The following is an 18,079-nucleotide window of genomic DNA, read 5'->3' on the forward strand; positions in this document are numbered from 1 at the left end:
TTCAAAACACTTATTGACACCATCCGAATAGTCTGAAATACAAGTAAAAATGTACACGTACACGTTTCACATATTTAGGCCACCATGAAGCTCAATGTTTAGGTCTCAAATTCAGTATGTAATGTTACTGGAGCACAAAGTGGACGTGGTAAATGGTGCACATTTTTAGGCGACATACTGGTGGATGAATCCTCTAATCATCGGAGCCCATAAGAGGCCCATAGAGCTGAAGAAGATCGGCAAGCTGCCCATCGCTATGAGAGCTCTCACCAACTACCTTCGGCTCAAAGACGCTTACGAGGATCAAAGGGTGAGCGGATGGACATCTTAACCTGATTTCACACGAATGCGACACGGTTTTCCAGCTGTTAAAATGTAAAATGCATCTTTCTTCCCTCCCTAAACTCTCCCTCTGCACAGACAGCGGAGGATCCGAACCGCGCCCCGTCGATCTGGCGCTCCATGTATCGAGCGTTTGGTCGGCCCATCCTGCTCAGCAGCACCTTACGCTACCTGGCCGACCTGCTGAGCTTCGCCGGGCCGCTCTGCATCTCCGGCATCGTGAAGTACCTGAACAAGACTGGCAGTGTCACACCGCTGGACAAGATCAAGGGTGTATGTATGAGCCTGGGCAAAGATTCTCGCATTGATTGTGTACTGAACGATGTGTGGATGGATGAAAACTCTATATTTGTATAATTTATAAATATGTTCTTATGCAAACATGATCTATTTACACATCTGAAAGAAATATTTAGCATTACAGGAGTTAGTTTTGTAAGGGCGCTTGTAAGGTGACGTTAGCTTATCTGTGTGTGTGCGTATGTACTTCTATCTCTGTGAGGACCAGAAATTGGGGACATGTTGAAAGGTGAGGAACTCTTAGCTCTTAGCGTGGGTGAAACCTTTTCAGGACTCAGGCAGTCACACACACACACGTACTGGTGGTGACACGATGACTGCGACCCACGCCTTGCTGAGGTCACACTGGAGAGTGAGTCATTTATTGGTTGGTTGGACCACCCAGCACCACTGACACGCAGTGACACAATTTGTGTCTGTGTGTGTGTTTCTGTGTGTGTGTGTCTGTGTCTGTGCATGTGTCTGTGTGAAGTGTGGACAACCCACAATGATGCGCTAATATGCACTCAACATTTATTAAAATGAGCTTATGTAAACACTTAAACCCGACTTTGGTCCTGTTGACTGCTTTAAATTTCCAAAGTGATTTCTCTGAGGGGAAATTAATGACTCTTAACTTTTCACATTGTCATCTCACTCACAGTCTGTGTTAATCACAGGGTGTTCAGTTGTGACTCTCCTATGGCGCCGGGTCCATTAATCTTTGAACCAGTGTTTGAGTCAAAGCAGTGATTTTTGATGTCAGCTGTCAGGGTCAAACTTCTAGGGGAAAATGCAGTATTTATACAAAACTGTTCTTTCAGCTTTACTATTGTTTTGAACTTGTTTGTTTAAGAAGATGAGCTTTAATTTGGGTGTTTAGAGCTCATACTTTACATCTGTTTACCCACACCAAAGCTGCAGTGGGTAGAGAGCAAATAAAAAAAGACAGAATTTAAAGTAGAGTGAGACCTCATCCTGCAGCTCTCCATTGCAGAGCAATGCGTGCACAGAACAGCCAATAGGAACCTTCTATCTCTCTGAAATAAGCTGTGATTGGCCAAAGTCACAGCTGGATCATCTAAAACCCAAATACAAAGCAAAGAGGAGGTGTACAAGTTTAGTTTGTTCTCAGATTACTTAAATTAGAATTTGCTGCAAGATTATTATGGAATTTCTTTCCTGATGATGCCAAAAATAAATTGCCTATTTAAGATTATAATAGTGTTTTGAAGGCTATCTTGCAGGAAGCCGTAGGAATCGAGTAGTTAGTATTGAGGTCAAGTGACCCATAGATATTTAAAGGTGCACTATGAGTTCCTGCATGGTTTCTGTGCTCCTTGATCCTCCAGCTGCCTACCCCCTGAATACATTGTGAAGAAGCCCGGTCTTGGGCGACAACACAGGGGTCGTGAACCTTTTTTTTTTGACGGACAAGTCTGTGAATTGACCAATTTTATTCAGCACTTCATTAAATATATTCACATAATATTGACTTAATTCCAGATGCATCAGGATCTGCCTCAGTGTTATAAATTAATGTCAGCTGGACAAAACCTGTAACTATTCCACTACAATAACACAAACTAATTGTATCTTCCCATGTCGGCACATTGTACAGCAGTGTTTCTCAAATGGGGGTACATGTACCCCTAGGGGTACTTTGGAGTATTGCAGGGGGTACGTAAGACTTGTTACCAAAACTTTCTCTGTTACAAGGCTTTAGTTACTTTTTTTGAAGTTTTTGTCCCTGTTTTTGTTTGTCACTTTTTTTTCGAAGGTCTTGTCTTTTGTTTGGAACTATATTTGGGAATATTCACTTTTGTCACCCTAGTGTTGCCTTCCTTCTTTCTACTTTTTTGTTTTCTTTTCAAAGTTTTTATTGTTTTTTTCAAGTTTGTATCATGTAGCGGGTGCAGCAGACAGAGGACCGAGAGAACACAAACACTCCTACAGACGGCCCGTCTGGTGAAGAAAGAGACGCTGGCAGAGCTGATCACAGACATCGACAATCCCCTTAAATCCATCTCAGCCTCTAATGAATGGTCATAAGACAGACAGACTTGGCCGGAGAGGCAGAGCAGATGCTTATGTGATGGATGTATATTTTCATTCAGTCCATTTGGCTTGATGTTGTAAGATTGATGTTGAAGGTGAGATGTTGTCGGGTTCGTGCCTGCCTCGTAAAGTGGGTATATTGGACAGCTGCGATAAAGAGCAGAGCTGAGCTGCATTTCTGAGTGACATGGAAAGTTCCCCACTCACCTCACACTTTAATACAGAGGAGAGGTCTGCTGAGCATCAGACTGAGATTTTTGCTACTAGTGTGTGTGTGTGTGTGTGTGTGTGTGTGTGTGTGTGTGTGTGTGTGTGTGTGTGTGTGTGTGTGTGTGTGTGTGTGTGTGTGTGTGTGTGTGTGTGTGTGTGTGTGTGTGTGTGTGTGTGTGTGTGTGTGTGTGTGTGTTACACCTGCTTAGCTTTTTAAGAAATAAGAAAACTAAACTCACAAAATGGGAAGAAAGTAAACATCTATTGTTCTTCTTTCTGCCATTGCTGGCATCCTTTGTGAAAGCCCCTGCTCAGCGCAGGTTGTTCTTCGGAGGCAGACCATTAAATTAGCAAAATAGAAATGAAAAAACAACCACTGATTTTGAAAGGTGTCAGTGCCATTTAGTGTCTGTTATTGTGGCATTGCAGTCCAAAATTTAAATTAGGCCTGACTCAGTTTAAAAACTGGTTACCATCAGGTTCTTGTTCTGCAGAAACCTTAAACATTGAACGTAGTTACAGCACATCGAGACAGAAACATTTGTACAGGACATCAGCATGGGCTAGACAAATACAGACCGTGCAAACAAGACTTGGACAATACATGAACACTCAATGTGTGCAAGTGTAATTGTTAAGAAGGAGCTGTTTGTGTGCCTTTTTGATAAGTGTGATGGATGAAAGTGTTTTGATCTGATGTGGAATATCATTCCAAATTTTGGTTTATGTATAAAACATGGATTTCTCATAGTTGTTTGTATATTCCCCCATACTTGAGTAAGTCTTATATTGTATTGGAGAAGTGCAGCAAGTGCTGGTAAGGTGCCATTTTGAATATGAAACTCAAATGCAATAGCTTGGCTGTTAACGTAATTCTGATAAGTCAGTGCGTTTGAGCGTGCGAGTGCAATGCAATGGTGCGACCACTTTGGAAGATCACTGTGGATCATGAGAGCTTGATTGTATGGTTGTGCTATTGGTTCAGTAATTACCTTTGTGGTAAGAGACCAGATAGAAGACAGTGGGACATAATTACAAAACACAATTACATGTGAGTAGGTTTCAGAAACAGAAAAGGAAAGAAATGATCTGATCTTGTTATAGACATAAAGTTTCTGATATAACTTTTTTATTAAGCTAGAAATGTCTTCCCGGTATTAACGTGTGAATCAAGTAGCACGCCAAGATATATATGTGACGACAAGATCTTGGTTTGCAAAAGTAATAGAATCGGTAAAAAGATTTTTTCTGGATGAGTGAAAATACATACATTCAGTTTTCTTTACATTGATGGTTAAGTGGTTCTTATTCAACCAGTCGTGTAGAAGCTGAAAATCAGATGATAATTTGGAATTTATTACATCAAGATTTCGGAGAGAAAAACGACAGTATCATCAGCGTACAGTAAACATTTTATAAAATTTCACACTTGAGGGAGATCATTGATGTATTAAAGGAAAAAGTAAAGGGTCCAAGAATACTGCCTTGTGGAACACCCATATCACAGATTAAAGGTTGGGATGTTGCATGATTAATTTTGACAGCTTGCAACCTGCATTTCTATCACAGATGAAGACAATTTAAATGAGTGAAGTTTATTAAGCCAGATCTGATGGGTCTCTTTGTCAAATGCTTTATGAAAATCAATAAAATATTTGTTTACTTATTTGTTTGCCATTTGTTAGTTTCAAGGTAAGAACTTAACTGGTTATGCAGGCCTTTTTTCAAGCAACTATATGTTAATGTATCTCTTGTGTGTGTGTGTGCTCTGTTGTAGGAGACATATTTAGGTGTGTACTTCATGTCTACCACTGAGCTGCTGCAGAACACCTCAGTCCTGGCTGTGCTTCTCTTCCTGGCGTTAATCCTCCAGAGGACTTTCCTACAGGCCTCGTACTACGTCACCATAGAAACGGGCATCAACCTGCGCGGAGCCCTGCTGGTGAGTGAAACATCATGGAAATTTAACTTTTGTTTCCGTACTCAGCAGGGGTGTGAATCTTCACTGGCCTCACCTCTTAAAAAAGACTGATTTGCTGAATTGAGCAGAGTCTGAACACAACAGAAAGCTAAAAAAAAAAAAAGAAAAGAAAAGAAGAATCCGGAAAATCAACAAGTAACATCAGTATGGCAATTAGCAATTTGGTCTGTCACTGCATTGATGTAGAATCAGCCAGGTCTGCATCACGATGCATCAATGCAAAGATTAATTTCAACACCACTAACTGTACGTGCACAGCGTTGCCGACTTGAGATGCAAAGAAGCTTTGGCCGCCTTGTCGAGGACGCTTATCAAAAACTAGGGGAAGCTTTTTGACGCTTTGGCCGCTGTGACGTGGCAGCGTTCTATGCTCGATCATGGGAGAAGAGAAGTGTCACAACATGAAATGTAAACAGATAAAACAAGCACACAAGACGCGAGAAAACACACAATTGAAGAAAAAGCACAAGCAGCCACTGCATGGCCAATACTTTGACACTAGAAACCTTTTTATGATGACAGAAACCGTTTTGTTCACATTTAGTCAGCTAAAAATAATATAAATCATCAGCACAGCATCAGGTGTTAACTTTCATTTCTAAATCAAAGACACATGTACACTTTGTGTATTGTGTGAGCCAGCTGACATATGTTTGTTTTATGAGGACATAAGGGATTTACTTCTTTGCTAAAATTACCCCTATTTATGATGGTTTCTTCTGGCTTTAGGATTAAAAAATGAGCTAAAGGATCTTTTTTGTAGCAGATTTTTGTAATCTTCTCCCAATGAAATACAAGCTCACCTTTCTGGTATATTACTTTGCAACGTGAATCCGGTATGCTATGCATCACGGCCGATATATGTTGCCTTTTCATTAAGTGTAATCATTTACATGTCTGTTTCATTAACTAGGCGATGATTTACAACAAAATCCTGCGTCTGTCCACCTCCAACATGTCCATGGGGGAGATGACGCTGGGGCAGATAAACAACCTGGTCGCTATAGAGACCAACCAGCTGATGTGGTTCCTCTTCCTCTGCCCCAACCTGTGGGCCATGCCTGTGCAGGTAGGTTGACCTGGAGCTCCATTACCTTTCCTGGCCACATTTAATCTTCTTTAGTGATGTTTCAGCGAAGGCTTGTCCCGTCTCTTGTTGTGTTTAATTTGCAGATCGTGATGGGAGTGATCCTGCTCTACTACTTGTTGGGCTTCAGTGCCTTGGTTGGAGCATCGGTCATAGTTCTGCTGGCTCCAGTCCAGTACCGAATAGCTACAAAGCTGGCAGACATCCAAAAAAGCACACTAGTAAGCAGTATACTTTTATCATTTTTGCCTCCAGATTTCTTTACAGGTTTTTTTTTGTCACAAAACGTGATGATGTAAATCTATTATTTTACAGTAGTTGGTAACTATTATGTCTAGTAATGTGAATTGATTATTGGACAGGTTAACAAAGTATTTTGTCCCCTGTCTCTCGTTCAGGAACACTCTACGGATCGTCTAAAAAAGACCACAGAGATCCTAAAGGGTATAAAGTTGCTGAAGCTGTATGCCTGGGAGAATATCTTCTGCGACAGCGTGGAGGACACCAGAGGCAAAGAGCTCACCAGCCTCAAGACCTTCGCCTTCTACACGTCGATGTCTAGTAGGATAGAAACTAAATCTTTGGCCTGAGTTTGAATTATGTCTTTTGCATTTGTGTGTGATTGCAGTCAAGTAGATTCCTTTTCTCTTGATCAGGATTGCTAAAAAATAGCAAACGATTAACATGTGTTTTCTTTCATGTATCTTGTCCTCATTTTTATTGTTTATATGACTGGTTTCTGCTTTGCTTATCCCAGTAAAAGGAAATCTGCTTTCTCTCTCTGTGCAGTCTTCATGAATGCTGCTATTCCCATTGCTGCCGTTCTTGCGGTAAGACACTTTTACCACACTTTTTACCAAGACAATAATTTACGAATTGAAGTCCTTTAAATTCTTCTATTTGCTTTTTTTGTTGCTTTCTTTAAATGTAAAATGATTAGTCAAATCCAAACTGACCTAACCAATCCACCAAATATCAGTTGGGGTTGCTAAACTCAAAATGTTGTCTTGTAGACGTTTGTGGTGCATCACTTCTTCAATAAGACCGGTCCCACTCCCTCGGAGGCCTTTGCAGCTCTGGCGTTGTTCCACATCCTGGTCACCCCTCTCTTCCTGCTCTCCACTGTGGTCAGATTTGCTGTCAAGGCGTTGGTCAGGTGAGTGTCTGTGAAAAACGGTCCTTCTACTGTGCTTTATGTCGTATTCACGCTCAATTAGGGCTCGGTACCGAATACAGAACTGTTTAGGTACCTGACGAATTGTCTCTAAAGTAGAAAGATGCCACGTCATTCAGAATCCAATTTCAATGCCTAAGGATTAAATCTCATCAGCGTCCTTGAGCCAGTAAGCATGCAGCATGCGTCAAACAAACAAACAAGACATCCTGGAGATGCAGTGCCACAAACTAGATATGGTTCCTGTGGTAATCTAATTAATGGAACATAGAGGAAACCTGACAGCAGTGAAGAGAAACTCTAAACTCCTGAGAGATGACTGCTATTGGTATCGTCATAATCACACCTACTTGTGTGTGTGTGTGTGTGTGTGTGTGTGTTTGTGTGTGTGTGTGTGTGTTTTCACAGTGTCCAGAAGCTCAGCGAGTTTCTTCAGAGTGACGAAATTGGAGATGACAGCTGGAGAAATGGAGACACGTCTGTTTCCATGGAAGCAGGAAAGAAACATCTGGGGGTGGTAAGTGTTGATGAAATCATATTATTCAACTAAACTGAGCATTACCAGGGAAAATGTACCATTAGTTTCAATTCATAGCTACGTAGGCGGGATTTTACAGGAAAACTGTGGCTACTGTGGTGATTGAAAACTAACCATTAAAATGTGACCCATGAAGTCAAAAAGGCTAATTTTGTTGAAATGTATCGTACGATTCCAGTGCCCAGTGGGCTACATAAGGGACAAGGAATGGGTAATGGCCAATTGTTAAAAATCTGCATCTATTCGTCTGCAGACAGGAAGTCAGACCACATACATTTATTATAATGATCACTTAATCAATTTAAGTCTGAGGCACATGAAATTTACAGACGTCACATTAAATTACTTGTAAGTAATGAAAAGCTTCAATTGTAAAAAAATAAATAAAAAACATGTTAAGGAGGGTCACAGCATCATGGCCACCAACAAAAACTCAGCAAAGATTGTTCTTGCTCGGACTTTAACTTCTGGATATTGGGCAGAGTTGCCACAACAGCTTCGCTCACATCTTTCTCATCCGCCATTAGTGCCCAACTCACCAGAGGCTATCTAACCTACACATAATGAACCCATCAATGTTATGATTTGTGTTTTGATTTGTTATTTTAACATCCTGTTATGATGTATGTGTATGTTGTGTGTGTGAAGTCTTTAAGCTCCTGGGTTCTTGAATTTCCCATGGGGGATCAGTAAAGTGTCTGTCTGTCTGTCTGTCTGTGATTGCAGTAGACATACCATAAAAAATGAATCAGTAGAGCTTGAATTGCGATTCAAATACTCTCTCTGTTTGCTGATTGGACCGCCAAATATTTGGCCAGAGAAACCCCGTGCAAAAACCGCAAACCCAGAGTACTGAAGGAAAATTAAAATTAAGCGGAAGACCATAGGAGGGCGGAGCCAGGCTAGCTTATTTATACTTATTTAAACTGGAAATCTGGAGCAGGAAAAGTTATTAAGTCAGTTACACTATGCTTTTTACACACACACACACAGCAAAAGGCCTCTAAAGTGGATTTGGACACGCCCTAAACGCACCTACACCATGCGCTTCACGCCGTGCACCTATTTCGTTATAATAGGGCCCTAAGTGTTACTTTACTCATAGTAGATGTCGTATTATTTTCTCTGAACTAGTTGTTATGTTTCCGAGGTAACAGAGTTCTTACATACCATCACCACCCAGTGAACTGCAGCCCTGACTTTGTTAATCTTGTGGCTGTCTGAGGTTTCAGCCGCCGGAGTCACACGGTGGCTATTATGTTGCAGAGGAATTGACGCTGTGTCCAAAGTGGACAGTGAGACCACAGAGCCGAAGGTCTCTCAGAACTCTGCAGAGGTTTATTGGTTTTTACATTGAAGGCGTAATGGCAAAACAACATAGGCGTCGATTTAGGTTTGGACGTGGGTACGCGTACCTATCAGATTTAGTCATGAGTCATTTTTGTACCCATCACCTTTTTAGGAAACCTTGAGCTCAATTTGGTTGAAAAATAAAGTTCATAACACATGATTATTGAGCAAAAAATTCACATAAATGTCTATCCCCACAGGTACAGCCGTTCTGCTGCTGCTGCGCCGGCTACATGCTCCTTTCCTTTCGTAGCTCCTCTCTTTATGGATATATGAATCAGAACATAGCGGCTCCCATGTCTAATGCTTTTTGAAAACTTTAGGCTTTCTTCTTCATAAAACGTGTCGGACATCCTCACATTTTTGTATACATTGTCATTCATTTACATTAGTAAGCTACAGGACAGCGTCAAAATATGACCTGTGCAAAAGAGAAAACTTGTATTAATAGTGTCAAATCATAACGGAAGTTATTTTGGGATACGTTACAGAAAGGAGTTACAGAGTAGAAAAATTTAGAGACCCAACAATTTCCACAAGTGCATGTGTTTGGTGTGACAGCGGCAAGGGAACGCTTCCTTTTAACAGACCCTGACTGTTGGTGGTTGGGGGAGAGGTTCAGAAATGTATTAATTATTTAGTATGCTTAAATGCAAACAGTAATATTTGACTTGGTCTTTCTGGTTGTCATTTTAATTATTTTATTACTTCTACTCAACGTGAAAGCTCCATTTGCAGCTGCTTTATGTTTCCTTTATGAAGCCATTACAAACTCAAAGTGGTAATTACGGGACTGAGATTTTTTTAACATTTAACCATGGTATCTTGGAGCTAAATGGCCACTGCTGGGTTGTTATTAGACTGTGCTCTCCATAACATTACAAAGTCAATCAATCAAAAACTAATGAGACTTTCTGCGACCCAATGTTTCCTAGGCAAAGCTATAGGCACCAATTTCACCAATTTAATCCCAAATCAAGTGGAAATGTAAAAGCACAACTTCCTGTAGTCTACAAGGCATTTCCACGGAAGAGCAAGTAGAGACGAGGTGTTACAAACTGCGAATGTGGAAGATTTGATGTACTTCATACTGCAAGTTGGATCCCCGTTGTGTTTAATAAATCACATTATTACCTTGTGTACTGAGGCATAAAAATGAAAATGTATTTTGTTACCTCACTGATCTTTTATCCACTTTCAGATGAAATTGTCCCAATGACCAGCGTTTTGGTCACTGACAATGTAGTCTCTATCCACGAAGTTTCATATCCCGGATTTTAAACTGGTGGATTTCTGAGGACTATGGTTACCTGGTTCTCAGATCTCTGCAGGGTAAACCCAGACCGCTAGCTAGACTATCTGTCCAGTCTGAGTTTTCTCTCACACGACTAAAACTACTTTTGAACATTCACGTTCCACCAAAACAAGTTTCTTCCCGGGCTATTTCGCAGCGGCACAAGGGCTCTGTCCGGCGCTTAGCACCGCCCAAGACGATTGTGATTGGTTTAAAGAAAAGCCAATAAACCCGAGCACATTTATCTCCGCTACCCTACGCTGTGTGGACTAACCAGACCCTCCTCCACAGCGCTGAGGAGGAAGGTCTGGCAAAGACGACTATTGACAAAGTAACATCAAAAGCAAAAAACAGATTTATTTTGTTGTTGTTTTTTTAGGAAATTTGTGGTCCTTAAAGTTGCAATCATAGGACATCTGGATGTTATCAGAAAAAATATAAGCTGAACAAACGTTAACCACGGATTGGCTGGACGAGCCAAACGGCGTCGGGGAAACAGATTTTTAACGGGAAACCGCTTCATTCAGTGAACAACTCCCTTCATCCCACCCTACTTCGCCATGTCATCAAACTCCCTTCGTTATTGCTTTGATTGAGAGACTTGTAGTGGCGGAAGATTACATATTGTACTTTTAACATGCATTCATGCTCCAGAAAAGCAGCAATTTAATTACATCCTCAATTCCTCAGATGTGTACTTCATTAGGGCTGCACTATATATCGTTTTTATATCGTCATCGTGATATCAACTGGCGCAATATACACATCGCGAAAGACACTCCGAGATTTCTTTTGTTAGTTAAAACAAAAAAATCTGTTGTGAACTGCACTTTATAACATCAACTAAGCACCCTTTAAGATCTGTTCATCTATCCCAAGTAATATCGTTATCGTGATATTCTACAACTTTATCGTATTTTTTCCTCATATCGTGCAGCCCTATGCTTCATGGGTGCGATAATGGTAAGTGACATGAATATACCCAACGTAGCCTTTAGTCTTCCTATTTATTCAACAAATGTACAGCTGACACACAACGGAGATAACAGGACAGTGAGCCTGATGTACAGTGTGTTTGTATGTGTGGTGTGTCTGGATAAGAAGAACAGGATATTGTGCACCCAGTGGGAATTGAACCTTTTGGGGCAACATCCTCCAGGCTTAAATCGGAGAGAACCCCCGCACTTCTTCTTCTTCTTCTCCCCAAGGAACTGAAGCGGATGCAGGAGAGTCTTAAGTTTATTTGAATGCTTACTTCAAATCTGTCTCTTTTCCATATCTCCCTCAAGACCAAAGCAATCAACAGGAAGCAGCCAATGCGCTACCAGATGGACAACTACGAGCAGCCGACCCGGCGACAAATGAGACCCACGGAGACGGAAGATGTGGCTGTAAAGGTCAGGATCAAAGGTCACGTGTTGGGAGAATGGTTGCTTGGGGGTAAGGACAGAAAAAGAGTATGAACTGTCAAAGACCCCAAGAACTGTTACTACCAGTGCCCAAGGTTAAAGAAATATGAGGTTTTAAGGGCCATCCACGCCAAGAATGATTACTATAACTATAACGATGTGAGCATCCACACTGCTGAACAATAATGTTCTGCAAAACAGCAACATCAAGGACGCACGGCACGCTCCAGCTCATAAGAATTAATTGATACAGCAGACGTTGCAACATGAGAATACAGGAATGTCAGTAGGAATATCCTATCTACTTGTGAGCTTGGGTACATTTTTATAAACCAAAAAAAGTAGGCCCGTTCAGAGCACAGGGAACAAAAACAGAGTAGAGTGAATGTTGTTGAGTATTCACTCAACAACATTCACTCCTAGAGCCCTATTTTAACTATCTAAGCGCACAGAGTGAAGCACATGGCGCAGGTGCGTGTAGGGCGTGTCCAAATCTGCTTTTGCTAGTTTGATGCTGGAAAAAGGGCCCGTGCACATAGTTAAAAAAGGTCGTGCTCAGTGTCTTCATTAATTATAGGTGTGTTTTTGGCGTAACATTCAATAAACCAATCATAGTGTCATGTCCCATTCCCTTTAAAAGCCAGGTGTGTGTGCGTATTTAACTAATTTGGTATTAAAATGTGATAATAATATAATCATGAAATGCTGCGCTAGTGACTTTAGACCAGGTTTTTGTTGGTCAATGGCGCAATCGCTTCCCGCAGCCTCAAGGTCACAATATGCCAAGAATTCACCTGAACAAACCCCCCTGTAAGACCAGCATGCCCATGGGGGCAAAGATGGGAGCAGGTGCATTCGCTATCTTAACAACCCGGGCGCTGGGTGGAAAATTGACATCTGCATCGGTCTTAAACTAGCGAAAACACTTGCATTGGGCATCAGGCTTTGCGCTGTGTCGGGTGCTGGATAGGGCCCTAAGTGGTTTCTGTGACATGAGAAATAAAGCAATAATGTTTAAAAATACACAGATCTGGGATCATAGCCTCACTGAGTTGGAAAGTCACGTCACAGTCACGCCACCAACCACCTCTGTCTTTCTCCACCATGCCATGTTGTAAACTCAGAAGGATTTCATTGTCTGTCAGTGTTACTATCCTCAAATCATTTTTAAAACTATGTATTTATAGTTATAGTGCTAGGTGTGGACGGCCCTTCACACGTCTTTGTTTAAAGTGTTTAGAACTGAATTTTGGACACGAGAGATCAGAACCAGCTTTCTAAAAGAACCTTAAAAACTTGGTCTCGAAGTCGGACTGATTCCCGTCCAAGAGGCTTTTCTGTGCAGGACACTGAGCGGAGAGAGGCGGTTAGAGGCAGCACATTCAGAAGTGATGAACTCAGCTTTCCAGACTGCTGCCTGGCACTTCTCAGACCCTCTCTTAGAGATAACTTTCAAGGAGACCTTGGGGGCTAGACAAGTTTAGTATACAGAGGGATGGGTTTGATAGAAGTGGAGGTTGAAGAGAGGGTAAGAACTAAAAGGAAAGAAAACATGAGATTGTAAAATCAAGATCAGAACATGGCTTATCTTCGTTTGTTACAGATTGTTTAACAAACAATACCAGATTTTCTTAAAGGAGCCCGTTTGGTTTGAATTGATTTTCATCCAGATTTTATTTTGTTCCCACACACTCAAAAGTTATTTAAGAAGACGATGACAAGAACATAGTGGTTGCGTTCCAGTTGTTTTACATGCTTTTAAAACATAAACATGATTTGATGGTATTTATGTATTTAAAAAAAAAAATCTTTTTCTGTAACAGTAAAAAGCTTAATGATTGAGCCCAGACAGGGTGCCACTGACAATATAATGAAAACACCTTCTGATAAAAATCTTTACCTTTTGAAGCAACTAAATTGATTCACATTGACAACATGATTAGTTAACCCACTTTTTGCCGGCTTTCAAAGAAGTCCAAAAATCACACTTTCAGGTGGGTTTTGGACGAGTTAAAAGAACACTATGTAACTTTTAGCTCTAGCAATGAGACAACCGGTAAGAGATCAAAGCGGGAAAAGTTACATAGTGTTGCTTTATAAGATAGAGATATATAAAGCAACGTCTCATTAAACTCAAAAACCTGGATTGGTATTGATCTGACAGTACAGATCATTCACATTACTGACACCTCTAAGTGTTTTATACATATAATGTGGTCCTTAGCCCTCACACATGCAGAGACGCATACAAGCTGCTCCCTAATACCATAATTTATTTATTCTGTCAACATCTGTTTCATATCTTGGCTGTTTCTACATCCATTGGTTATTGGTGGAAGTGTGTGTGTGTGTGTGTGTGTGTGTGTGTGTGTGTGTGTGTACAGTGTGTCCTCTCAGGATGTGTAGGATTCACACGAGAATTTGTTGCCCCTTAAAGGGCCTTGTGAATGTGTCCAACATTTTCTCAGCCCCTCTGTAAAGGCTGCCCTTCCTGTCTCATCCCTGTGGATAGACGCTACCGACCAGACGGTGGTCCGCTAATTTAAAAAAATGCAGCTCTGTGCAGCCCGATCAAGTTCTTCCACTCCAGGAATACTAAACAGGAAAAGTCAATTTTATTTATAAAGCCCGATATCACTGATTTGTTAAGGAAAAACTCATAGGTGAAGAAGGTTTGGGAGACTTATGACTCACACAGAAGCATTTACTGAACACTTAAATGAGACAAGTAAGCAGGCAGTTCAGTTTAACCACGATGTGTTATTGATCTGTGCCGTCCCAACTCTTTGAGGTTCCTGTCTTCCTAAAGGTGTATTTAAACTCATGCTGGAGGTGTTACGTTTAGCTGAACCTTAAAGATATTGCAGGCACGTTAACACTGATCGTGTGTGTAAATTGTGTGGCTGGCCTACCGACATCCAAAAAGGGGACAGTCCTGAGACAAGACATTCCCTAATCAAGTACCTGCCTACGTAGATTGGGTGACATCTTGTATCTAACGTGGGTTTAGATTAGCTTTGGGCAGTTATGCGGTAATCCACTATTCTGCAGGGTCTTAAAAATAGCAACGATATTAGTTTCAATACAGTCGTTAGGAGAATTCCGTCTGTTTTTTACATTAATCTTGATCGTCATAAATATGCGTGTGCTGTACTTCCGATGAAACTTCCGATGTACTTTTTGATGAAAAAACCCCGACCCGAATCAGTGCAGGCAACACGTAGTAGCTGCAGCGACGTGTACGAGCTTCCACTGAGTTAAACCGGGGGTTTTAGAGAGGATCTGCACACATGATATGACCTGTCCTCTGGAGGACATAGCCACACCACCGTCGCTCCGTGGATTTTTGTCGGGATGATTATCACAGAAGCCTGGCTGAACACATTAACCAGCTGGCAGCTAGGAGTTGGCAGCTAGCAGCTACTACCGCACTACTGTTTTTAAGACCTGTCCTCTGTAGACATGATATAACCTATCTTCTGGAGGACAAAGCCACACCACCGGACGGCAGCTAGGAGTCGGCAGCTAGCAGCTACTACCGCACTACTGTTTTTAAGACCTGTCCTCTGTAGACATGATATAACCTGTCCTCTGGAGGACAAAGCCACACCACCGGACGGCAGCTAGGAGTTGGCAGCTAGCAGCTACTACCGCACTACTGTTTTTAAGACCTGTCCTCTGTAGACATGATATAACCTGTCCTCTGGAGGACATAGCCACACCACCGGACGGCAGCTAGGAGTTGGCAGCTAGCAGCTACTACCGCACTACTGTTTTTAAGACCTGTCCTCTGGAGACGTGATATAACCTGTCCTCTGGAGGACATAGCCACACCACCGTCGCTCCATGTATTGTTGTCGGGATGATGATCACAGAAGCCTGGCTGAAAACACACACAAGATGGCAAGTCTTTGCACCAAGTAACCTGATCTCGAAGAATAACATGACTTGATGTATGACTTTAGGGTTAATTGCCAATATTAACTAGCATTTTAGTTATCAATAATTAGCCTGTGCCTATGTTATCTCCTAACATATACCTACGCTTTCCGTCTCTCTTCAAAACACCAAACACCAAAATTAGCTTGACAATTAAATGGAAAATCAACTAATGTTTATTTAACAGTGACTATGCATGCTTTAAAATAATAATAAGATGTACTTTGATCATTTGAATGCATTTTGTGGTTATTTCATATCTGAAACTGATCTCCGTTTTTCACCCTAAGTGGTATTTAAAGTAGTTTGTGAACACAACTATTTGGGACTATTGTTCTTTGATTATACAGCAGTGACCCAACATGTAACCCCATATTTTTAGTAACTTAATTTCATGTTTTACTCCCTATTTAACATTAGCTCCTCTCCTCTCCACTTCCATTCTCCTTCCCTCCCTTGTCTTTGTGTTGTTGTTGACAGCATCAGATCTTGCTTTCCGTTTTTGTACTTCGTCCTGCTTTTGAGAAACCTTTCTCACCAACAATGGCCCCTATCTTCATTTTATTATTGTTTTAAGTATGAAAATGGCAACAGGTACCTCTGCTCAGGGAACTGAAATATAGCTCGAGATAATAATTTCAGTGTCTAATGTCACAAACCACCAAAACAAATTGAAAATGTGAGTTGTAAGTTCCTGTTGAATATATTTGCTTACAAAGGCACAAAGATGTGTTTTTTTTTTTATCTCAAAGATGCCTTTTGGGATCTGTGTCATGGAGAGAAGGGGACAGTGGAGAAAAGCCTGGGGGATGTCAGATAAAATAAACATAAAATCAACAAATAAAAGCAACAGATGGGAGGAATGTAAACAGGGTGCTAGCAGGAAGTAGGGTGATAGATCACTGAACAGGGATTAGATATGAAGGCCGGTTAGAAGTTGCTCAGATCCACTTCATTTATCTGACAGCCTTACAAATGACAAAAAACACATAGTTTATAAAATGTGATCTGATGTTTTATTATAAATTAAGCTAACCAAGAATTCAACAGCCTACAAGTCCAGCTTAAATTATTAGACGATTAAAAACTTATTTGACAGAACTGTCTTTGACATTTCCAGTTACTTTAAATACTTTATCTACATTTTCCTGATGATACTTACATACTTTTACTTAAAGGTCCGGTGTGTAGCGTGTGTAGTCGTTCACCTGTCCTTCATGAATATTAACCACAACCATCAATTCAAAGTATTCCTAATGGCTTGAAATTTTACATTTCCATTTACACGAACTGGGGTAGACACTCTATATATTCATCTGCCATACTGTGATACTCACAGGTTCTGCTAATGCTGCTAATGCACCGTGAGCTGGTGAGGAACTTGGGGTCGTAAAATCAGATTGGTCCTCCAAAATCCAGATTTTTCCTCATCCTAATCAAGTGTCTAAAGCTACAGGGTGTTGGATACTCTACAGTCTGTAAGGCCCTTTAGAGTTTTGGCTAAAGCTTTAGCTGGTAAACTTTCCATTCAGAATCTCATTGGCGGCCATTTTGGTGGATCGCGCTCTCCATCCATCCATCCATCTTCATCCGCTTATCCGGTATCTGGTCGCGGGGCAGCAGCTCCAGTAGGGGACCCCAAAGTTCCCTTTCCCGAGCCACGTCAACCAGCTCCGACGGGGGATCCCAAAACGGCATTCCCAGGCCAGGTTAGAGATATAATCTCTCCACCTAGTCCTGGGTCTTCCCCGAGGCCTCCTCCCAGCTGGACGTGCCTGGAACACGCCCTTACCATCCACTCAAAACGTAATGTTACTACTACTCTTTGGCCGGCTTGCAAGCCCAAACAAGTGTGTGCAGCGTGCCTGTTGTTTTGTTTCCGGTCTAGCAAGATCCGGTGTGGTCTAGTAGCTTTTCTAAAGTTACTAGTTTTTGCAACAGCATGTGGAAAAAAAACTACAAAGTTTGCTAATCCAAAAAGACTTAATCTCCCAGTAAAAAAAATTTGACTGAAAGCACATACAGTATATGTGTATATGTATGTGTGTGTATATGTGTATATATATATATAAAAGACTAAATGTAAAAGACCCCCGTAGGGGCCCTGAACACCCTGTGAAAGATCTCTGCTCTAATGAATACAGAAGTGAGCATTAATTAAGGCTTTGGTGGGGGGTCCTCAGACAGCCTCTGCACCTGTCCCTCTTAAGTAAGTTTTTGTTTATTTTTTGTCTGCGCACATTTAAATGAACTCTCCTGAACCTGAGAAAATGCGTCACCGGATGACGTTTGTCATCAGTCCCACATACCATGAGAACAGCGTGTGTCACCTCATTGTGTAATACAGTTATCACAGCAGCGTTCACACCAAATAAACTCGGAGCTAGGAACTCTGGGTCAGGACATAAACTGGGTCAT

General features: G+C 41.3%; 1 protein-coding gene across 1 annotated transcript in view; it reads left to right on the forward strand.

Moving 5' to 3' along the window:
• The window catches only part of abcc9 (ATP-binding cassette, sub-family C (CFTR/MRP), member 9), a 63,084-nt gene that overhangs the window by 7,041 nt on the left and 37,964 nt on the right, over window positions 1–18,079 (forward strand). The window contains exons 6-15 of the mRNA XM_034864115.1: window positions 170–310; window positions 421–615; window positions 4,667–4,831; window positions 5,784–5,939; window positions 6,044–6,178; window positions 6,356–6,518; window positions 6,747–6,787; window positions 6,971–7,113; window positions 7,540–7,648; window positions 11,603–11,710. Of these exons, the coding sequence (XP_034720006.1) occupies window positions 170–310; window positions 421–615; window positions 4,667–4,831; window positions 5,784–5,939; window positions 6,044–6,178; window positions 6,356–6,518; window positions 6,747–6,787; window positions 6,971–7,113; window positions 7,540–7,648; window positions 11,603–11,710 (1,356 nt within the window). The remainder of the gene's footprint in view (window positions 1–169; window positions 311–420; window positions 616–4,666; window positions 4,832–5,783; window positions 5,940–6,043; window positions 6,179–6,355; window positions 6,519–6,746; window positions 6,788–6,970; window positions 7,114–7,539; window positions 7,649–11,602; window positions 11,711–18,079) is intronic.

The sequence above is a fragment of the Etheostoma cragini genome, chromosome 23, assembly GCF_013103735.1.
Source record: "Etheostoma cragini isolate CJK2018 chromosome 23, CSU_Ecrag_1.0, whole genome shotgun sequence".
Taxonomy (NCBI): Eukaryota; Metazoa; Chordata; class Actinopteri; order Perciformes; family Percidae; genus Etheostoma; species Etheostoma cragini.